At 49.3% G+C, this 23,838-nt stretch overlaps 1 protein-coding gene across 2 annotated transcripts in view; it reads left to right on the top strand.

The window, feature by feature from the left end:
• LOC138580391 (3'-5' exoribonuclease HELZ2-like) overlaps positions 1-23,838 on the top strand; it is a 724,800-nt gene that overhangs the window by 62,570 nt on the left and 638,392 nt on the right. For both annotated transcript variants that reach the window (XR_011304244.1, XM_069650904.1), the window contains exons 4-5: positions 13,645-13,752; positions 15,549-16,072. Coding sequence is in view for 1 of the 2 variants with exons in the window: in XM_069650904.1 (XP_069507005.1) it covers positions 13,645-13,752; positions 15,549-16,072 (632 nt within the window). In the remaining variant the exon portion in view is untranslated. The remainder of the gene's footprint in view (positions 1-13,644; positions 13,753-15,548; positions 16,073-23,838) is intronic.

A 23,838-nucleotide genomic window follows, 5' to 3' on the forward strand; every position in this document is an offset into this window, starting at 1 on the left:
GATGGCCTACAGTCACAACCTACACCCTCGGGTGACTTCAATCGCTAGGGTGCTGGGGACATTAATATCTTGCTGTTGCATTTTAGAAATTGGTTAAAGGAAAAGGTTATTGGAACAAACAAGAGATCACAAATATTCTCAAGCAGGCAAATACTTTTAGATCCACTAAACGGAGTCCTTCAGTTATAACGGGTTAAGCCAAAGTCAATGGGCAAAAGTCTTATGGATTAAAGCACTTCTGGTAGGTAAGTAGGAAAAGTCTTTGCACAATGTTTTAGCAGTCATTGATTCATTCTTTTCTTCAATGTAGGGCTACAAGCTGTTTAGACTTGTGAGTAGTAGAAGATGCAGTTCTCAGACTTTACAGTACCTTTTGTATTGAAGAAAAAGTGCAGCAGATGACTTCTGTTCCTGTGCAGCTCTGCAGATCTCTATGTTCCTGGGCCTCAGTTGTGGGGACAAGAGGGAAGACTTCTGGGCACTCTTGCACTGCAATTGGATGGTCACCGCTTGCAACCGGTAATCTTTCCAACAAGTGGCACTGGTGTTTCAGCTCCTCGTTACTACGGCAAATAGCAACACCTCGGTTCCTGGCTGTCTAGATGGACTTTCCTTGGTTTTGGGGTGCCGCACTCTGAGGGGGCTCGGGCTCGGTCAGGCCTGCTTCCTGGTCGTCCGGAGGATTTTCCTAGAGCTCTTGGCCAACTTGAAAGCAACGCACATCATCTGGTGTTCCTCTCCCTGGCTATTCGGTTTCAAGGAGCAACTCTTGAAAAGCAACCAGCTCCGAGGGAATGTTCAGGTGGCTTACTTTGTAGTTGATTGGTCCCACCAATTCAAGGTGAGAAGTCGTCCTTGCAAGGGCTTCTCTGTCGATACAAATTTGGAGTTTCAGCACAGCAGCAGGACTTCACCGGGCAAACCAACGGTCCAGGAGTTCTTCTTCGGTTCCTTCGTCCAGTGGTCAACTCTGCCTGCCAAGCCAAAAGCATTGCCTTTTATTCAGTTCTCTCCCATTTATTCCAGCCTAGCTGTCACTCACCCAGCAGGGTGGCTGTCCTTCCCGGACAGTCAGCCGGCCAATCACTACAGAGTGCATTTGGGTCTCCTAGGAGACTAAGCACAGGGAGTTTCGGGCACCTCCCTCACTTCCTGCCCACCCCAGACACCCTGGTGCCAGAGCCGTGCTTCACTCGTGAATCCCGCCAAGGCAAAGCGAACAATGGGACCAAACCTGGTTTGGCACGCATAGTAAATCTCAAGAAGGATAATTCCACAAAGAAATGGCGAAAAAAGAAGACCGGGCTATTTTGACAAAAAATGGCAACTTTGGGTGCTTTACTGCAGCTGCGAACACATCCCGCAGCAAATGCACACCACGGTAGCTAAAATTAAACCACTTCCACCAGCCATTCAGTGAGAAAAGGGTAACATAAAATGACAATCTAGACTAAGGGGATACTAGGTAACCACTCCAGCACCCTATTGTTAGTGTGTGCTGGATCTAGAAAGTTACAAATGTAAGTAAAGTCAATTTCACTTCACTTTACAGCTCTGGGAAACAGTAGTTTGTCACAGAGAAGGTATTTAAACCTTTGGGAAATCCGAAAAGACTTCCCTGTGCCGCTGCACTGAAGGTGCTGTGTGACGCAATGTAAAAGATGCCTGTGGAGTTTGTCCGGCTCCATAACCCACAAAGTTCAGAAATCACATTAAAATACATGAGTGGAAAAAAAGGGTCTCAGTCTCACCAGGTTAAACAAAAATCAAGTCCTCCAAATCCAGCAAAGTTGCTGGGGTCTCTAAGGTGGAGGGAATTGGCACATTCTGAGAATTCTCCCCAACAGTGACGCCAGCCAATAATCACAGTAATATCCTAGAGTGGCAAAGGCTAATGGTCACAGTACTATCCCAGTGTCGCTCACCATCAGGAATCAACAGGGAGCCAAGTGGAAGTGAAGCTAAATCGAGGTCTGGTCAGCTTGATTGAGGAGGCCTGGGTTAAGGAATAACCCAGGCTCTTCAACTGAGGGAACTTTCTCTGGATGCACCTCTCTGCTGATAGCAGTAATAACCCCAGACACAGATGTGGACCAAACACACCGATATTACCCAAGATGTAAAGGAAATTAGACTGTGTTTAATGTGAGTCAGGCTCTCAGTATCAAACACCGCAGCAGACTCTCTAGTTACCCTGAAATCAAGGACTCTGGGATCGGGATAGGAAACGGTTTGGTCCAGAGGACAAGCGCCTAGAAAGAACAAGGTACCGTGACTATATGGACTCTTGACTACCCACAGAATAGAATGACTCTTACTGTGTGGTATTGACACAGGACTGGATATGGGAATCTGGAGATGAGGGTAAGCAACAACGAATGGTGTAAAACAAATAAATGGGATGGTTAGTAGGGAAGGCTCACCTGGGCGGCACGAGGTTCGCTTTAGTGTTGGGATGGTGCGCTGCAGAAGAAACAGCAGAGCGTCCTGAAGGCGCACGTTGATTCTGGTCGCCGTGGAGAGTCCAATGCATGAAAGTAAAGTGGAAAGAAGCAGTCCGTAACCAGGCAAAGGTCGATCCACAGCAAGGCAGAAAAGTACAAGGCGGCAGGCAAAAGGCCGTCCGGTAGCAGGCAGAGGTTGTTCACATCGAGATCTATCAGTTTGAACAAGAGACCGGAGGAGGTCCGTGAAGAGAAAGCTGAATTCAAGAATAAGGAATAGAGTAGAACGCAGCTGTTGCAGTGAGCAAAGTCAATTGGAAGCAGTGATCTACGGCAAAAGCGTCCCTTAGGTGCACGTCGGGGCCGTGACCTCTCAAGCACAAACGGATGATGCAACCACATGAAGGCTCTGGGCAACGCGGCTTGGATGCCTAGAGCAACGCCGTCCAAAGCACACAGCGGCCAAATTCCAGTCTCCAGTGCAACCGCCAATACCAAAAGAACAGGGCAGCCGAATTATAACGGCATGCAGTAAGGGGAACCTTGGGAGTAGCATGCTGAGGCCGAGAAGGGGGACGGGAAGCGGGAACCTAACACCGAGAGAGAGGCACCGGTCAATAAGTGCTATTGGAGAGGCACAGGCTAATGATCGCAATACTATCCTGAAGAGGCGCAGGCTAATAATCACAATACTATTCTATTGTGGTGCTTTCTAGATGTGATTAAAATCGATATGCGACGAAGACTAAAAATCACAGTGCTATCCTAGAGCGGCACAGGCTAGTGATCACAATGCTATCCTAGAGAGGCACAGGCTATTCTATTGTGGTGCTTTCTTGATGTGATTCAAATCAATGTGCACAAATCACTAAGGGTGTGACGCAGGTTAATAATCGCAGTAATATCCTTGAGTGGCAAAGGCTACTAGTCACAGTACAATCCATTTGTTGGTAGGTTTGCTGTGTGACGGCGGTTCCAGAGTAGAGTGATTACTCTACTCCTCACCCAAGCCACTCCTACCTCATTAGTTGCACTGACTTCCCCTGCTGATGCCTGTAGACACAGTTTGGAGCCGCCAATGAAGGAGCCGCCCTTTGCCGTTGGGCCCTTAGCCGCAGGGGCTGCACGGGCCGAGGGCTACCCTGGGAGGGTCACTTATGACCGTTTAACACTCCAATCGGGGATGGTGGGTGGGGTGGGAGGCACGACGGGGAAGTGGATGCTGGAAAGGGGAATCGCAGGGACACGGTGCACAGTGGGGGCTAGGGGCTGAAAAGACCCAAAGGCCCAGGAGGGCCTCTTTCTGCTCGCCTGCTCCGAATTTGTACAAGAAGCGAACATGGTGCTCGGCAGGTTGCTAGACCTCGCATTGTAGCAGGGGATAGCCAATCGGGGATGGTGCATGGGCCGGGAGGCAGGAGGGAGGTGCGAGGGAGGCGCGACGAGTAAGTTGATGCTGGGGAGGGGAGAATCGCAGGGACGCGGTGCACAGGGGGGGGGGCTAGTGGCTGAAAACCCATCTTTAGATCCTGGCTTGTCAATCGTGCCAGTGCGTAGTTTGAGGCTCCTCTCCATCAAAAGGCACAAAACGCCAACACGATGCAAGCTGTGCCAGTGTAGGCTGTTTATCAAGAAAGGAACCGCCTCCAGGCAGCAGTGAGGGCAAAAACATGACCTTTCCTTTGGTAGAGTTCCAAGCAACAGAAACACACAGTGCTGCGCCACTCGTATGCCCCACAGTCACCTCTTGGACTGATCTATCACAGTCCGCTTCTTATTTGCTTCACGGCAGCGCAGGTTTAATAGCGGGTGTAAGTCATCGGGGTGAAAAAGCATCCATGGGAGCTAGTTGGTATATTGCACAACGGTTTAACATTGTCTTACCGCAATGACTCAGTGTTCTGTAACTGAGTAGCCGGGTTTTGCTTATGCTGCTCTGGAGTAAAGAGCCACAGCTGGTCCCAAAAGGCAAACTCAGCCGCACTCTTGTGATCCCTCATTAATCCTTGCAAGCCTACGCAAACACAGCCAAACACTTGTCACACTTTCGCTCCGCTATCGATGAGGGGGAGGATTTTAAAGTGCCTCACTGCAAAATGGGGTGATCCTGGGTGATCTAGTTAAGGGAAACTGCTGCCAGCACTGCCAACTTTGTCACAATATAATTTTCTTTTTACAGTTGATGCATATTTTTACTTGCTTATAAAATGCTCCCATTGGGAATGGGACTCGTGTATAAGAAATTATGTACTCAGCTTTTTCTTTTTTTAAACTTTTTATTTTAACTTCCACAGGTACATCATCATATTTCCTTTTATACATTGAACACAATATTCTTTTTCACCATTACATTCTTTGGGTACACTTATATACATAACTACGTTGTGTCTGAGCCAGTTTCTTCCATACTTTTGTCAGTAAGATATTCTGTATCTGCCCCCTATATCTCTGGGACGGCTGCGGGTGGGTAACAGTTCAGCATACATTTCCTCACAATCGTTTGCCCATAACATATCCTTCTCCCAGTCAGTCTTTGTGTGGGGTTCCCCGCATTTCCACCTGAATCAACATTGCTCGCTTTGCCAGCAGTAGGCCAAGGTTGAGCAGTTTGCACCATGTAAGATTCATTTTCTTCATTACCCAAAGTAGGCACAAAGTCTGACACCATTCAATGGGTTGGTCTGCAATAGCATCTAGTGTGTCACATACATCCGCCCAATATGTAGTAAGACTAGTGCATGCCCATAGCATGTGAAGTGTATCTGCATCTTCACTCCTGCATCTGGGATATTTACCATCTGTTGCGGGAAATATACTCTTCAATCTGGACGGTTTATAATGGTGTATTAGCCGCTTTCGTGAATTGCATGAGATGTTCTTCGTCAGTCCACAGAACTGACCCAATTGTACATCTGTAATGGTGTGGCCTAGATCCTGTTCCCATTTCCCTCTAGCTCCCCGGGTTAGTTGGGCTGTTGAATTTTATATAACGTAGAGGCTACAATTTTATATAAGGTAGAGGCTGACGTTTTAGTCGTCCCAATGGTACATATATATATCCCAGGCCCGTATGTATTGTAGGTTCAGTCGGGACTGTGCCCCAGACAATCGCCATGGCTGATCTCATACGGAGATGGTATAGTTTCTGCAGCAGAGTGTCTCCTACAATCCACTTAGCTTTCTCCCAGGTGATGAATTGCTTACCTTGGAAGAGATCCCCAAAACGATTGTTCCCTCTACTTCCCCAGTGCACGGCAAGTTTGGTATCCTGAATTGGAAGATGTAAGCTGCCTCCCACAGTGGCATGTTTGAATTATATAGAACTTCCTGTCCAGGTCTCCCAGCTATCCTAGCCCAGGCAGTACATGTTACCATTGATGAATTTGTGGTGTTAAGCCTGGTATGCGCTTCTGCCGCTTTATGTAGGAGTTTTACCGGATTTCTTTTATGCGTTTCTGTGTTCGTGTGGTGTTCCTGTAGGTAGGCGTCGGGCCATTGTGTTTCATAGTGAGCCTGTGCTGCCAGGTAATATAATTCGAAGTCGGGGGCAGCTAGCACCTCCCCACCTCCCTCCCCAGTACGTACGATTTTAGGGAGTGTCTGCCAGCTTACCCTGGGTTGGCCATTCCACACAAATGTTGCACATGCACCCCGAATCTTTGAGAAAGAGGATCTACCGGGCCATACAGGAACAGTATTTGGGTAAAGTTATCATTTTGACCAGTACAAGCCTACCATTAAGGGAGATCGGTAGGGAACGCCATTGGTCAAGCTTAGTGCAGAGCGCTTCTGTGAGTGTCTCATAGTTTAGAGTGCGAACAAGTTGTACAGGCCTTGCCACCTGTACCCCCAAGTATTTCACCTTATTGGGACTCCTTTGCAGGCCATGGAGCTCTGTGGGCTGTGAGGTGGCCTCTGTAAGGGGGAACATTTCGGATTTGGGTGAATTTAATTTTAGGGCGGAATACTGCCTGAACTTAACTGCACCCAGTACTTTCCCCAAGTTGCATTCGGGATTTCTTAGATATACCATTATGTCGTCAGCATATAACGTGATAATTTCCGTTTTATCTGCTAAAGGTATCCCCAGCCTGATGTACCTAGCCCTTAATATGTCAACCAGCGGTTCTATAACTAGGGCAAATAGAAGGGGTGACAGCGGACAGATCTGACGTGTGCCGCCCGCTAGTTCTAATATCACCGATAATGTCCCATTGACTCACACCCTTGCGTATGGTTGTACGTACAGTATTTTAACCCATTTTATGAAATTGGGTCCAAACCCGTAATTATGCTGGACCCTGAATAGGAAAGGGCAGTAAACGGTGTCGAAAGCCTTTTTTGGATATCTAATGCTAGTGCCGCCCGTTGCATGTGTCTGGGAATTGAAGCCAGTATGTTATAGCAGCAGCGAATATTTGTCGCCGTGGACCTGCCCGGTTTGAAGCCTGTTGGACCTCATGGACCATGTGGGGCATTGGGGGGGGAGGGGGTTAGACGTGTAGCAAGGATCTTCCGGAATATTTTTGCATCCGTATTTCTCAACGAGAGCGGTCTGTAGGATCCGCAATCATCTGTTTTTTTATTTTTTTTTTCCCCCAGGTTTACGCAATAATGTTATAATTGCCTCTCTGGTTGTTTTGGGGAGTGTTGTCCAAGGCTTCGGTCCAGATGGGGTCTAGGATCTGTGGTATATTGTTCCTGCAATTCCCTCTCCCGTCTTCTCAATTCCCTACGGATATCTTTGAGTACCCCAAATTCTGTAGACCTGGCTATGCCTCTTTTATATACACTTTAAAAGCCTGCCACAGCGTCGCCTGGTTCCCAACCGTGCCGTCATTGTGTTCAAAGTATTAATTAATGTGTTGGGTCAAACTGCTCTTGTGTACATGGTCTGACACTGCCGTTGCCTTGTACCTCCATGGAGATCTATGTGGTATGATTTTGGTGATCTGCATAGTTATCAAAATCGAGGAGTGATCTGACGATGTTCTAGGGTGTATTGTAGCCTCGGTAACCCGGCTCAGAGCCCTCTGTGATAGTAGCCAAATATCAATCCTTGAGTGCATGTCATGCACCGACGAATAAAACGTATAGGCACGTTGTGATCATTCAGAGAGCGCCATACATTGCCAAGACTCAGGTCTGTTATGTGAGTATGTATCATGCGGGCTGCATTAGTAAGTGTCCTAGGGGTGTCAGATGTATGGTTTAAGCTTGTATCAAGTATGGTGTTGAAACTTCCCGCACTTGTTATTTGGGCTGTAGGGTATCTGACGCACTTTTGGAACAGCACAGAGTAGAAAGTAGGGTCATCTATATTTGGGTCATATAAATTCAAGAGCAGGACTTCTTCCTCAGTTAGCTTCCTGTGTACTAGTACGTAGCGCCCCTCTGGATCGCTTTCCGTGTTGTAGTGCGTGAATGGTATTGACCTGTGTATCAGCGTTGGCACACCGCGTGCTCTGCTGGAATATGTTATGTAAAAGCGATGATTCCCCCAACCAGGTGCCATCCTTACCGCCTGGTGTCCCAACAGAGTTTCCTGTAGGTACACAATTTGGGCCCCCAGCCTGTTAACGTACGCCATTATTTTCCTCCTTTTCATTGGTGTCCCAAGTCCTCTCACATTCCAGCTTAATAATGTGATCCCGTTCCGATTCCTCTTAGCCATATGTGACGGTGGTGTCCATTTGGTACATGTACAAGAGTCCCATAAAGTTTTTGTGTGTCTTTGTGAACCATATCTGTGCATTTTTAACTTTAACACCACACCCAATGTCCCTTTTCCACCTCCTCCCCAACCCTCCTAGTTGCCCGAACTTCAACTGTGTCAGACCCCCCAGACCCCCCCCCATATTCCCCTCTCCCTGTGAACCGCATAATTCGTGCACCTGCATCGGGGGGTCGCTGCTGTGGCGGCCAAGGCCAAAGACCATCACTTGTCTGCCCACTATATTACTTTACTTGCAGTCATAATGAAAACGGGGGCATCCTTGATTACATGCCTAGCAATTTGTCTTTAAAGTTCCCTTTTTATGATGGATGCCGCCTCCCAACTATTCATACTTGTCTTCTTCTGTACTATTATTCCCTCAGTCCTGTCCATGCTGCGGCGACTTGCTTCTGCTGTCGTCTGCGGCGTTCAGTGGCTGTTTTGGCTGTACCGGAATATTTGCTTCCACGAAGCTGGCTGCCTCCTCCAGTAAAGTGAAGTATGTCTTATTGTGCTGCATACGAAGTCTGGCTGGGTATAGCATCGCATAAGGAACTTTCCGTTTGCGAAGCATTTTCTTGACCCCTAAAAAGGAGCGCCTCTCTTGCTGAACCGCGAGTGTGTAATCTGGGAAGATCCGGATCACATTGGAGCCTAATCGCAATTCCTGCTCATCTCTGGCAGCACGTAGAACCAGGTCTCTATCCCTATAGTTCATTAACCTTGGAATGATTGGTCTAGGAAAGGCACTGGGTTTGGGTGCGCGGTGCCTGTGACCTGCGTGCCCTTTCCACTACAAACATGGAGGACCAGCCAGGGTCCCCGAGTAATTCCTCCACAGCCAGCTCCATAGGACCTGTGCATCCTCTGGGACCCCCCCTATTATGTAGATATTATTACGGCGTGACCTAGCCTCCAAGTACTCACACTAGTTTCACCGTTCCCAGGTCTTTGGCCATCTGTGTTGCGCAGTGTTTCTGCTGTGTCCTCTGCCGTGCTGATTCCGGTCTCTGCTTCCGTGATACGACTGGTGGCTTTTTCGAGTTGATTCATGATAGTTGTCACATTCGTGTTGATGCCGTCTAGTTTGGCTGCATTGATGCGAATACTGCTTGCGGGTCCTTGGTGGTTGCCGGCGACGTAGGTATGGGTTGCAGGGTTTGCTCGGTGCTTACGTTGGCCATGATGTCTGTCCTTGCAACCGCGGTTGTGAATTTATCTATGGCACCCTTTCCCTTTTTGGGGCCTGCCCCTTTGGGCATTGTCCTTGGGCGCTTCCCAGTTTCTTGTCCTCTCCTCTCTTCTCCCCCAGTATTGGGGTAGTAACCCGAGTAGATTGTAGTTTCTTCTGCTACGGTTTTCTGTAGTATTATGCGTATTCTCTGGAATCTGTGTAGTCATGCGGATGCCTAAAATTTCAGACAATACAGATTCCTAGGTTCATGCCACTCAGTGGTGTGGCTTTTGTGCTGCCTCTTTCTCTTGCCAGTTGTCTGCAATCTGTCCTAATAATGTAACTAATGATTCTCTGAGCATCCGGGGGATCCGGTTTGCTATTTAGAACCAACAGTGTCTATGCAGTGGGTTGTGAATAATTGCTGCAGCTCCTCCCAAATGGGTTTGCCTCACATTATACTGCTGTTGATGCACCTGTTCACACTCTAATAGTGGGGTTGTTGAGTACTCTTATCACCAGTGCCGGGTTTCTCTGTGCGTGCTAGTCCCTGCTGGATTGGGAGTCAGCAGTCCAAAGCTGACACCAGTTTTCTGTTTTTGCTAGGCGTGGTAGCACTTCCACTATGCCTCCCTGTCTGTGTCCAGATGCGCCGTGGCGTTCGGATCAGAGCAAGGCTCTCTGCTCCCCGGTCAGATGTTGTATTATGTAGAGCAGTATCAGCTTGGTGCGTTGCAATTCAGGGCGATAGGTTATTATTCGTTCACTCTGACAATGGATGGTGTTTCAATGCGTTGAAATTGTGAGTCCCAGCCTGAGTCCGGGCACTCGGGGATGCCGCTGGTATCTGCGCTGAAACTGCTCTGCGCGGGGTGTCTCCCAGCTCGGCGATGCTACATGTGAGCGGCCTAGCAGCAGTCCATGCAGTCAGGCCTTATGGCAGTGCGGGCGTATCATGCGTTGTCCTGGTGCCCCCCCCCACTCCTGGGAGCAATCTGTGTCCCTGCTGCTGCACACCAGTTTGTTCGCACGTTCAAGCTGGAAGGCCCCACAGGTGTCCCCAGATAGTCGCGCCGGGACGCGTATTGTTGATGGCGGCATGACTGTCCAGTTCGATGCGGGTCAATGCGCTCACCAGTGTCAGGCCATCAATGTCTGCGGAGTGTGCCCATTCCCATAATGGGTGAAATTATCCAAACCAGTCATCCCACCCCCACTCCCCGCTGCGCATATCGTACCGGCTGCCTGTCAGAGCTTCGTCACAGCCTAATCTCGATGCTGGGCAAGCCCTTCTGTTCACTAGCGCTCAACGGGACTCGCCCGAAGCACCAGCGGTTTGCACGAGGGGTGCGAGGGAAAGTATGCGGCTTCTGGCCTGCAGTCATAATCGAGTGTTTTCGCAGCTTCTCAGGTGATGAACGCAAGGTAGCTGGTAGAGGAGGGGCACATACCCACGCTCGGCACAACTTTTGTTTCTCGCGCCCTCAGGGCCCGGAGAGCGCTTCCCACGGGGGTTCTCTCGTCACACAGTGTATCTCCTGATATTCAACACCGATGGTGTTGATTTTTCACCCACATGCCGTAGAGCCCTTCAGACGCTCTTCAGGTTATTGTATGGATTTGGGCAATATTTTGCAAGTTATACCGACTTTGGGCTCCTCTCCACGGGAGCTCACACGGGATGCTGCATCCGTCTGTGTGCGCAACAGCGTCCCCCCTCATGTACTCCAAACTTTAGAAAATACTTGGGCCACAGAAAGGAACTTCATATAATTTTCTTTAACATTTTTGCTGAAAGCTCTGGCTTTCTTCACCCTTAGTGTTCTCCAGTCCTTTTCCTAAAGCTAGAGGGTATACCCTTTACTCTTCTTCCTGCTCTTCGTTGGGTGGGCACCTGTTTGGGAGAATTTTCATTTCTGTGCCAATTCCCTTTAACCTTAAAGACCTCAACCCCCTCGCCCCCCCCCCCTCTCACCCTCAAGTTCTTCTACTGGACTCTGGGATTTTTAATTTTTACTCGCGAGTGGGGCCTTTTTCTCACTTGTGTTTTCCTGACTGTTTTATGGGGTCTGGTAAACTCCATAGGCATATGCTTATGCATTGACACGCAGCACTTTTGTGCAGTGCCACTGAGCAGTCCCTTGGATGTCTCAATGTTTTACTACATTTTGTTGGGTGGATTACTGTTCCCAATAATGGTAAAATGACCCCTATCTTGCTTACCTTTTACTTTATGGGTCAAGCACGCACCACCCTATATGGAGTGCTGGGGGGTTGGTTACATAGTAATTCCTTTAACCCATTCCTCATGTTACATTTTGTTGGCTGGTGGCAGTGTTTTTCTTTTTTTAATATCTAGTGACATGTATCAGGGGGCTGATACCTCCGCTGCAGTACTGCACCCAAGGGTGAATGGCCCCTGTCTTCTTTTTTCGCCATGTCTTGTTAGTTTCTTCTGGGATTTTACTCTGTTGTTTGAGTCCTTTGTGTGAATTGCCTTTGGCGGGCTTCAGCCCTGAAACTCGCCCAGGCTCCAGTGTGTCTGGAAAGGCAGGAAGTGAGGGAGGGTTCTGAAGCTTCCCTGTCCTTTGTCTCTAGGTGTGTACAAGTGAAACCAGTTCCAATTGGCCGGTTGGCTGTCCTTGAGGACAGCCACCATGCTGTGATAGACTGCCTAGGGCTGTGAATGTAAACTCGCATAAAAGCATTTTCTTTGGACTAAGGGGAGAGTCGACCACTGGAGGACAACCTCCAAAGTAGAAGACTCCAGCAGCACCCTCGAGGACCATAAAGTGCCCGGTGAAGCCCTGCAGCTGTGCTGACCCTGTTTTCGAATCAACAGTGAAGACTAGTTGGGGCTATTTTGGCGCAACCCCTGGCTTGCTGCGACTTTCCAAGGCTGCAGAAGCCCAATACCCGGGGTAGCTCGACCACGTGGGTGCATTGTCTTCTGAAGTCCGAATCTGGCCAGATCTACGTGGGCATCCAGAGGACCCTACAGAAGCAAGAAATCTGCACCCAGAGTCCAGGACTGAGGGATCGAGGAAATCCTAACCAGAGCTTTTCGTTATTCCCTTGGCACCGAGGAAAAAGGCGCCAAAACCACAAAGAGCCACTGAATCGCTGGAAATCCCTTGCTGCAGAGACCTTCTCTCGAGTGCTGCCACAGGAGCCTGCCAGACGTCCTCCCTTTTGGTCACCATGACCAAGGGTCTTCTGCATTGCATCCTGAAGGCAACCAGCTGGAACAACCTCTTCATTTCAAAGGTGTTTGGGGTGCTTTGCCCTTTTGCCATTTGGGGGTTCCTTCCTATCTTTGGGAGTGCGATTTTGAAACCCTACACTAAGTTGGCCTGGTCTTGCCTGCACTGGTCTTGCCTGCACTGGTCTTGCCTGCACTGGTCTTGCCTGCACTGGTCTTGCCTGCACTGGTCTTGCCTGCACTGGTCTTGCCTGCACTGGTCTTGCCTGCACTGGTCTTGCCTGCACTGGTCTTACCTGCACTGGTCTTGCAGCCTGTGCTTTCCAAAGGTGACTCCTCTCGAGTTGCTGTGATTTTCTATTTTGAACATGACTATTTAGAACCATTTTCTAAGAAGAGCATCAGAACTTCGACTTTGTCCATTGACTTTGGTTGCCCTGGTCCCCTAAAGGCCGCCTTCTGAACCTATTGTCTTTGGCAGTGCTTGTTTCCTTACAGGTCTTAAATGTGAACACTTTAATGCTGGGATAAATGACTGCCTGCATCCCTTTGGGAGAATCTCACTGTTCTTCTAACCTATCGCCCTGTTCTAATCTAACCTATAAATGCTATACTGACCTCAAACGACGTCAACCTCCGGGTGCTGGAACATGTGTAACATATGAATGAATTTCTCACTTACTTTATTGTTCACTTCTTTAATTGAATCCTACCGTGGGATTAATGTTATAGCTAATTACTGCTTTTTAAAGAATGCTTTAAATATCTTGGTGTAAATCATTGCTTATATAACTTTAGTGTGCAAGTGTTTGCTTGGATACTTGTGTTTTACTGATTTCATTGTACAGCGCTACATCTCACATTACCCCTCTTAAGGTAAGCTTTGCTGCTCATTCACATTACCAACGTGTGTAGTGGAGGCCTATATTAAAAGGTGGGTTACCTAATACCAAGAGATTTGTGTAGTCCCACACCAGTTGGACTGCACTTATTCTTTCCTAACAGCACCTCTGCATGTTTCAAATGTACCAGTTACTGTCCATGCTTCTGCAAACGGCAGGTTTTTATTTGCGCTCAATTCCTACATTTCTTAACTTTTAATTCTCAGATGGCTGAGCAAATCCAGGGCGTCAGTGTCTCGTGCAACCAACCAGAGACTATCCGCTCCCGAGAAAAGAAGCTGAAGCATAACTGGAAATTCACAGTTCAGTCCTCGGTAGGTGCTTTTGTTACACACTGTACGGAGGATCAGTGACCTGTAATATCAAAATCGGTGGAGGTGATGATGGCTGAGTGGTAGTATACACAGTAAAAATGTCATTGGTTGGAAGTAGGTTCTGTGAGACTGTAGTACTGACTTTGAAGCTGCTTTTAAATAAGATGAAGACGGTATGTGAATTTTCAGGTTTGGTGGCAACTGCGCAGTCCCTGTTTTGCCGAATTTATAAAATTGCAGAAACCATTCTTGGAGAGGGGGTGGGTGAATGGTGGGTTCTGAACTGTTTGGCATAGCAACGGGCAATGCCCTGAAACTGTCAAATCATACTCCTCAGCCGTACTACCCAATGGGAAGTTCCCTAACCATATTTTCTCCAGTCTGCAGCTATGTAAGAAACAAGTCGGGGGCTGGGCTTTCACTTTCCCAGCTGCGCATTTTCATTTTGGCCTACCTGTTGACGGCAAATCTGTTTCTTTTTTTGGTTCTCTGAGGCTGCCTTTCTAAACTACCCCCCCCACCCCACTCATTCTACCCCCACCCAATCCTGGTTGGGTTTTGTTTGGGCTACTTTCGACAGTCCTCCTGAGGCTGCTTTGTTCATGATTTGCCCCTAACCAACTACCATTACCCACCCGACTGTCGCACTCTGCCTCCTTTCTCTACCCCAACCTGTCTTCCACCCATCCTACCCCACTCTCTCTACCTCCCCTCTCTACCACCTGCCTGACCTCCCCTCTCTACCACCTGCCCAACCTCACCTCTACCCCTCCCAATCCCCCCCACCCCTCTCTATGCCTGCCCGACCTCCCCCTCTCTACCCCATAGGCCTCCTGCCTGGCCGGCCGCCCCTTTCTCCCCCCGGCATGACTGCCTCTCTCTACCCCCATGCTGACCTCCCATTTCTACCCCTCCCAACCCCTCAACCACCCACCCAACCTCCCCTCTCTACCCCATAGGCCTCCTGGCCGACCTCCCCTCTCTACCCGCCCAACCCCCACCCCTCACCCCACCCGACCTCCCCTATGTCCAACCACCCTCCCGCCTGACCTCCACTCTGTCCAACTGCCCTCTTCTCTCTCTGTCCAACCACCCGCCATCTCTGCCCGCCTTCCGCTCTCAACCTTTCTCGCTCATATTTCCTCTTGCTCATCAATGGCACCCTCTCAATCGTTTCCTCCCTTGCTCTGTTTTCCTTTGAAACTTTGCCCCCTGATGTCTATTAATGCAAATAACTGCACTAAACACAAACTTTTGGCTTTGTCAATGCTTGTTTTTAATTGGATGTCTCCTACACCATAAGCGGATTTAACAGTTAATGGTTGGCCTTAAATGAGTAAGGGTTGGATGTCGTTTTCCACTTTTGAGACAGTCCTATATTTATTGTATGCATATTTACATTATCAAGGTGTATACTTGACTGTGCCTGATGAGTGAGATCAAGCTATTCACCAGTCTACCAATTTTGAATGTTGGTTGCTCCATCTGACTGACTGTAATGTGTAAATCCCTTAATATATGTGGAGGGAGACTTATGTACGTAAAGTACTAGTTTCATCACTTTAGTTGGCTTTACTTGCATTTATCCAAGTGATACAGAGCTTCTAATAGGCAGGCTCAATTGAAGCAGGCGACTTATCAGAAAGTCCCTTCATATGAATTCTGGTTATTAGTGAACATTCATTTGCTGCGCATTATTTTATGATTAGTTTAAACTTGAAACTTCTATTCCGTCCCCTCACCTTTCACCATCTAAATGTATGTTTTATTTTCTTCTCCCCATCTGTGTTTTGCAGCGACCTTTGATGCATGTGGCCTTGTTGAAGAGAGACCCGGGAGTTGTCTTCTCACTAGCAGGGTGCAAGCTCCACCAAAGATGTACGTATGCCAGCGGCAGCAGCTTCTACGAGTCGGTTTCTGCCACACGTTGCTGTGTGACTGTGCAGGTGGAATGCTCCCTTTTTGGTACCCACGAGCAGTGGCTTGTGCTGGATTTTGGCACACGCCCGGTATTGCTCAGGAAGATTCTATTGATTGTTGGCTTTGAAGATGTGGGCCCCAGCAACCGTGACCCCAAGAGGGACGCACCTATTGGGACTGAGGAGAGGTGGCATAGTGGTAACCGTCTGATTGTTCCATGTTTTGAGAGGACCTTGGAGGAAGTCGACCTTCTTGCGAAGTACAAGCCACCAACGCTCTCCTTAGATTATCGTCGGGGTGTGCGAGTGAGCGAGATGCCAATTACTCGCCAGAACTACCGAGAGAGGATGCACAAGCTTCTGTTTGCCGAGGAGATGTCTGAGGAAGGCCTTGTCTCCAGGTGAGTGGAATTGGACTATTATCCTGAGTGACCTGGTTAAGGTGGTTTGTGTGGTTCTAGATTCTTGGTTTTAAGCGCTAACTTGATCTATACTTGCATGATTGAATTCCAACAGGGTGGGCTCTCACCTGTGTCCTTGTGCTGAGGTTGCTCTAGTTCAAGACCAATCTGCAGGGTATCTGGTGAATCCATCGATGGACTTTTCATCGAATGACTTTCCATTGAGTGATTTGCATCGAAAAAGTATGCATCAAATGCATGTTTTAAATTGAATTTCTTAATTTAGGCCAGCTGTGTCTTATGACCTTTACAGCACCTAAAGACGCTAGAATCTGGCATGAAGCAGTGTATGAAATGTGATAGTATTGGTGATAATCCATTTCTCTGTCTCCCTCTCTATATATATTTCTGAGGCTTGTGGAATCTGCTTAGATCACATGCTGTGCATAGGCCGACATCTAGTGGAAGCTGCCGAGTATTAGTTTGTTTTTCGAAAATGGGCGTCGACACAGGGCGTGCCAGTAATACTATCCCTAGTGTGACGTCCACTGTACCCATGATCCCTCACGCGTCTAGGACCCTCAGATTGTTTTTTTCCGCCATGCTGGTCGGAAGCACTGAGCGGAGTTCCCTGACTTGGTCAGATTTTGCAAATATTGTTATATATTTCCCCGTTTATTCCACCTATACGTCGAGTCTCCGAACATCGACACTCGATGCCGGTTCGGAGACAATTCAACCGTCGGACTACAGCGACGGATTTGGGCCTCGGAAGGCCTCTGGCCTCTGGCCTCGGCCCGGGCCTCGGAAGTCCTCTGGACTCAGCCCTGCAAGTAGGCAGAGTGGGGGGTGGCACATATCCTGTACTCTGATTAATATAGGTACATTACTTATATTCCTACTCTCCCAGCCTGCTGCCAGAGGGTGCGAATGGAGGGTACCCCTTTTCAATTTTGCCCCAAGTATCCTTTGGTTGACAGACACGCCACGTGTAACCTCTGCTTGCCGAGGGACCACCCCGAGGCGAATTGCAGAGCATGCAGTCGGTTTAAACCGAAGACCCTTAAGGACCGTTCGACAAAGCGTTGGGCCCACCACGCCAGGCGACAAGAGGCCATGGCCGCGGAGGGTGCCTTCAGCGATGGCAGCAACGCCGTACTTTCGGACGGCGAGGGCAATGTGGCGTTGATGGACAGCCAAGCGCAAGTCCCCGACCTCGGAAGGTTGTCCGTCAGGGCAGCTATGGGGAAGACCCCCGGCGACACGAGCGCTACCCACACCACTTCCAGCAAACAAAGGTCCAACCGAGACTCGACGCGCACGTCAAGTTCTCGGAAAGGGGCACGTAGAGAACGGTCCACCGAGTCAGTGTCCTCTGGGCGTTCGCGATCGCCACATGACACCAGGCGACCCTCCATTGTTGCTAAGAGTGCCTCGCTCCCCCTAGTGACTGAGGTTCGGTCGTCAGAGGACGACGCCGACCTCTACCCCCAGGCCGCACTCCAGGAGTCGGCGTCTGCAGGCAGCGCGAAGGCTGCTACCGAATCCCTTTCTCTCTCCAGAGACAGGGACTCTACCCCCGAATTTCGGCGCCAGGCATCGAAAAGCTCTGATAGGGCCCAAAAATCGGGGAAACACTCTTCCACCTGCGGGGAGGGGAGCAAACAACGAAGTAAGCAGTCCCAGCCTACTTCCACTCCTAAACTACATTCTACTCCACCTAAACAGACGGACAAGTCTCAGTCTCTTGTCCCTAAGGCCCCTGTTCAAACCAGTAGGTCTAGTCAGGAAAAAACAGGGAAAGCACTCCAGGTAAGTTATTCCCAGTTCATGGGAATGGTCCAGTGATGACATAGACAGAGTAATGTCAAGGATGTCATCATTGGCAGATTTCTACACCAAAAACCCGGAACACTTTCTCTCTTCTACCCCAGAAGGGTCAACTCCCTCAGGCTCTAAGGATCCAATACCCCCAAGTAAGAAGTCCCGGGGTGAAGCACCAACTCAGTCTTCAGACCCCTTCTATATACAGCCCTATTCTCAATATCCGGAAGATCCATCCTTTGATGAGGATCCAGACGTGGGCGTGTTGGAAGAACAAACTGGGACAGGCTATTATGGGGATGAGGAGGAGGAGGAGGAGGAGGAGGAGGAGGAGGAGGAGTATGACCCAGATACATACAGGGTAGATTCCCTGGTAGAGAAAGAGCCCGCGGTTACCGACTCCCCTGTCGACAACCAGCCTCTCCTGAATGAGGTCCTGTCCAGAGCGGCACAGCACTTCCACATTGACACCCAAGGTGCTCAGGAAGAGAGGGATTTTGCAGAGGAATTGGTGGGAGAAAAGAGACCTGTTGCTCAGGCCATCCCTATCCTTAAGTCAATACAAAGGAGGATAGACCCTTCCCTTGTTAACCCCAATCTCACTAGGGCAGTAAACCCCAGAATTGAAAAGCTTTTCAGGGCAGCCCAATCTGACCCACTGTACATAAGGGGACATCTCAAACCGGACTCCCTGGTTGTTACAAACACCCGTAAGAGGGCGGGAACACCCTTGTCATCGTCCAAAGCTCCCCCCGACAAGGAGAGCAAGAAGATTTATGGCTTGGGCAGGAAAGTAGCCTCCACTTCTGCCTACCAGGCAAGGATTGCCAACTCCACCACCCTGCTGGCTAGTTACAACTGCCACCAGTGGGAAGAAGTCGCGGCTCTCAGACTCTGCCCCAGAACCCTTAAAAAGCCAATTGGCACGAGTTTCGGCAGAGGGGAAAGCCGTGTCAGGTTGCATTTTAAAATCCACTTTTGATGCCGCGGATAACGCCGGCAGATTAATTGCTGAAAGCACGGTCATCAAGAGGCATGCTTGGCTACGGCAGTCTGGTTTCAAGGCGGAGACCCAAGCATCATTGATGGATAAGCCGGTGGAGCCGGATCTATTGTTTGGAAAGGCAGTCGAGGACGCGCTGAAGAATGCCAAGGACGAGTATGAGACACCCCAGTCCCTAGGGCAACTAATCAACAAACCCTCTAACCAGAAAGGGAATGGCAATTTTCGTCGGCCTCGCGGACAAAACTCCCAAAGAGGCTCAAACTATTCCAAAGGCCAAGGTACTACATGGAACACTAACCAGCAGTCTACCCAGAGTTATGGCAGGGGTAACAAAAGAGGTTGTGGTAGGGGTAGAGGCAGTCCCAATAAAGGAGGGGGCACGCCTCCACCAAAACAGTGATGCTCCGTTCAGGGTCCCTTCTCACGCATCCCCAGTAGGGGGACGCATTTCCATCTTCACCCAAGTTTGGGAAGGGATCACATCAACAGATGGGTGCTGTCCACAGTGTCCGCAGGATACTGCATAGAGAGTGGGGTTGTGTGGTCCCCGAAACCACGCTCCACGACAAAGAATACACTCCTTAGACCACCAGAAGATCCTACTCGAAGAGATCGAAAATCTTCTCGCAAAGGAGGTGTTAGAACTCGTCCCGGGACATCAGGTAAACAAGGGTATTTATTCAACTTACTTCCTTGTGCCAAAAAATTTGACAATGCGCCCAGTATTAGACTTACGACCTGCAAACAAGTATGTCAAGCCCCAAAAATTTTGCATGACTACTCTCCAAGAGGTAATTCCCCTCCTAAAAAAGGGGGATTACATGGCAACATTGGATATGAAAAATGCCTATTTTCATATTTCCATGTTCCCAGCGCACAGAAAATATCTGCGCTTCAAGGTGGACAGTCAGCACTACCAGTTCAAGGTACTGCCCTTCGGGATAGCCTCGGCTCCAAGGGTATTCACCAAGGTACTGGCGGTGGTGGCGGCACACCTACGCAGGGAGGCAATCCCAGTGTACCCTTATCTGGACGACTGGCTCATCACGGGGGAGACCCCAGTAATTTGCAGGACAAACATTCAAAGAACTATCGACCTCCTCCGAATTGGGCTTCTCCATAAACGAGAAAAAATCAAGTCTGGTGCCCAGCACCTCCAAGCAGTTTCTAGGAGCTGTTCTAAATACTCAAGAGGGGTTGGCTTTTCCTTCAGAGGAAAGAATTCGGAATATACTACTGCAAATTCCGCAATATCAAACCGGTCGCCAGATAACAGTACGCAAAGCAATGCGTTTGCTGGGCATGATGGCGTCATTTACCTGGTCCCCCACGCGCACCTGCACATGCGTCCCATGCAAGAACGGTTGGCGAAACTGTGGTCTCAGGCAAGTGGTCAGTGGGACGATCTAGTGGTCGTTTCGCCAACACTTGTACAAAGCCTCCACTGGTGGACAAGAGACAATCTATCCAAGGGGAAACCCTTTTACGATCCTGAGATACAGGCGGTAGTCACGACGGACGCATGCCTGACGGGATGGGGAGCTCACCATCTCCACCACACAGCTCAGGGTCTCTGGTCTCACACAGTGGCTAAGAATCACATCAACCTGCTAGAGTTTCTGGCAGTTTTCAGAGCACTTCAAGCGTTCGAGCCCAACCTACTGAACCTGTCGGTGCAGATCCGGACGGACAGCACGACAGCCATGTTCTACCTGAACAAGGAAGGAGGGACTCGTTCACCAAATCTGTCCAGACTTGCCCAGAAAATTTGGATATGGGCACTCAGACAGAACATCTTTCTGTCATCTCAACATGTTCCAGGGGATCTCAATTCTCTAGCAGACACTTTGAGCAGAGATCCCCTTCCGGAGGAACACGAATGGTGTCTACACAGAGAAATCGTAGAAGATCTCTTCTCTCAGTGAGGTTTCCCCACTATAGACCTATTCGCCACAAGCGAAAACAGACATTGCCCAGGATTCGTATCCAGGTTTCCCAACCAGACTCCCTGGGGATTGCCCTGTGGATGAACTAGTCAGGGATGTTTGCGTACGCTTTTCCACCAACTCCTCATCAGGAAGGTGGTGAACAGAGAGTCGATGCCGCTCGTCCTAGTTGCTCCCATGTGGGCGAGACAACCGTGGTTTCCACACCTACGCAGACTTTCGGTGTGCGATTTCCCATCAAACTCCCGGGCTGGTACAATCTTTTGTCCCAGCACCAAGGTCAGAAGGTGCATCCTCTACCCAACTCCATGAACCTAGCAGCATGGCTCTTGAGGTCATAGAGTTTGGACATCTCAATTTACCACAGAGGTGTATGGACATCCTAAAAGAGTCTAGGAAACGGAATGGAAGAGATTCGTTATCTGGTGCCAGAATAAACAAATCAACCCAGTTGATTGCACTCCTTCCACAATCGTGACATACATGCTCCACCTGCTGGACGCAGGGTTGCTGTTCAACTCACTAAAGGTACACCTGGCAGCACTGTCAGCGTACACCACCTCACATAGCAAGGTGTCGTGGTGGAAGGTACCCGTGGTTAAAGCCTTCATGGAGGGAGTAAAGAGACTTCATCCTCCTATATCTAACCCACCAACAGGATGGGACCTGAACGTGGTGCTATCTAAACTCATGGGCCCCCCATTCGAGCCCATGCATAAGACAAGTCTCAAACACCTGACCTATAAGACTGCCTTCTTAGTAGCCATTACATCCATAAGAAGGGTCAGTGAAATTCAGGCTCTGTCAGTGCAGGATGCTTTCTTTACTATTCATAAGGATAAGCTGGTTTTACGGACACACCCTAGGTTCTCGCCTAAATTTATTTCTAAATTCCATGTAAACCAGTCCATCGAGCTTCCGGCTTTCTTCCAAAACCCACAAAGCTCGGCTGGGGTTAAACTACACACCCTAGAAGTGCGTAGGGTGGTCCTTTACTATGTAAACAAGACCAGACCGCTTAGGAAAACAGATCAACTGTTGGTCTCCGTAGCCACAGGCAAAGAGGGAGATTGCGTCTCTAAGGGTGCCATCTCCAAGTGGATTGTCAACTGTATCCAGTTGTGTACTCTCTTTCTGACAAAACTTTGCCTTTTACGCCCAGAGCCCACTCGACAAGAGGCATTGGGGCCACTCTGGATTTCATTGCAAATGTTCCCCTTGACACCATTTGCAAAGCAGCTACTTGGAGCTCTATTCACACTTTTACTCAGCACTACTGCATTGACACCCATTCCAAGACAGATACTCAAGTGGGACAAGCGGTTCTAAGACATTTATTTGCTCATGGCCCTTCTCAAATCCCACCTCCTTCTAACACTGCTCGCTAATCTATGCACAGCATGTGATCTAAGCAGATTCCACAAGCCTCAGAAGGGATACATTACTCACCGTAATCGTATTTCTGATGCTTGTAGCTGCTTAGATTCACATGCGACCCACCCTTCCTTCCCTCTGAGAGAAGGCGCATGGATGCTTGTAGTCTTATCTTATCTATCTTCTATCTGCTTGGATCATCTGTACTCAAGCTACTCCTCATGTCAGAAAAAATACAATCTGAGGGTCCTAGACGCGTGAGGGATCATGGGTACAGAGGACGTCACACTAGGGATAGTATTACTGGCACGCCCTGTGTCGACGCCTATTTTCGAGTTTCCAAAAACAAACTGTAATACTCTGCAGCTTCCACTAGATGTCGGCCTATGCACAGCATGTGAATCTAAGCAGATTCAAGCATCAGAAATACGATTACGGTGAGTAATGTATCATATATATATATATTTCTGATGTTTGTTAATCTGCTTAGAATCACATGCTGTGCATAGTCCGACATCCAGTGGTCACTGCGGAGTATTGCATTTTGTTTTTCGTAGTCGAAAAGGGGACGTCGACAAGGCGTGTCTGTACACTATCCCTATAGTGATGTGCGTTGTACCCACAATCCCTCACGCGTCGAGGTTCCTCAGATTGTTTTTTTCCGCCCAGTTATTGGTCGCCTCTATGCGGAGCTCCTTGAGAGACATTGCGAAATCATTTCTTCGACCCTTGGTCGTTTATTATTATTAATATCTAACATATAGATCCCTCCCTCGTCGAAGCTGCAAGCTGTTTCTCCGCCGAGCAAGATCTTCGACGGAAGGACGAGCGGAGGAGATCCTTCTTCGGCGTCGCCGAACACGTGGCCTGGCCTCGCCGGCCTTACACAGTAGGGAGAGTGGGGTTGTGTGGTCTTCTTTTCTCTCCGAGAATGCCTTTCTCTTTCCCCTCCCTCTCTTTCGAAGTCGTAATCACACTTCTTGCCCTCAGCTATGGAGAGGACGCCCTTTAGGTTTTGCCCACTTTGCAAAGGCAAATATACCTGGAAGGACAAGCACAAACGGTGCAACCGTTGCTTGCCCCTCGATCACAAGGAGGAAGGCTGTGCGGCCTGTAAGTTACTTAAGCCCAAAACGATGAAAGACTGTAGGGTTAAAAGGTGGGCGGTCTACGCCATGTCTAGGTCAGATTCCTCGCCCGCTGCCGCCGAATGTGACGAGGACAGTGATTACACGGCCTCCGTAACAGAGGATGTAGACCTTTAGAGGGAGCGTTCGCGCTCCTCTTCGTCCGTCCCCGATCCCGACAAGCCCGGCTCACGCCCAGCTTATGGGGATGAACACCCCGGCGACAAGGATTCACACAAGAAATCTCAAACACATACCCCATGGCACACATTCGTCGAAGACAAAGGCAGCCAGAGCGCCAACGGAGGCGCCGGGCCCACCGGCGTCTTCCGCCGACCGCAAGGGTCGCCAGCCCTCCCTGCCACTGCTCCCGCGACTGGCGACCGGGCACTCTGGAAATAAGGGCGCTAACCCCAAACCCTCAGGCGGCGATGCGCCTCGTAAGAGTGCGCACGTTGCCAGTAAAGACTCGATGGTACCTATCGCGAC

This window comes from Ambystoma mexicanum, chromosome 3p, assembly GCF_040938575.1.
Source record: "Ambystoma mexicanum isolate Mex_15411 chromosome 3p, UKY_AmexF1_1, whole genome shotgun sequence".
NCBI lineage: Eukaryota > Metazoa > Chordata > Amphibia > Caudata > Ambystomatidae > Ambystoma > Ambystoma mexicanum.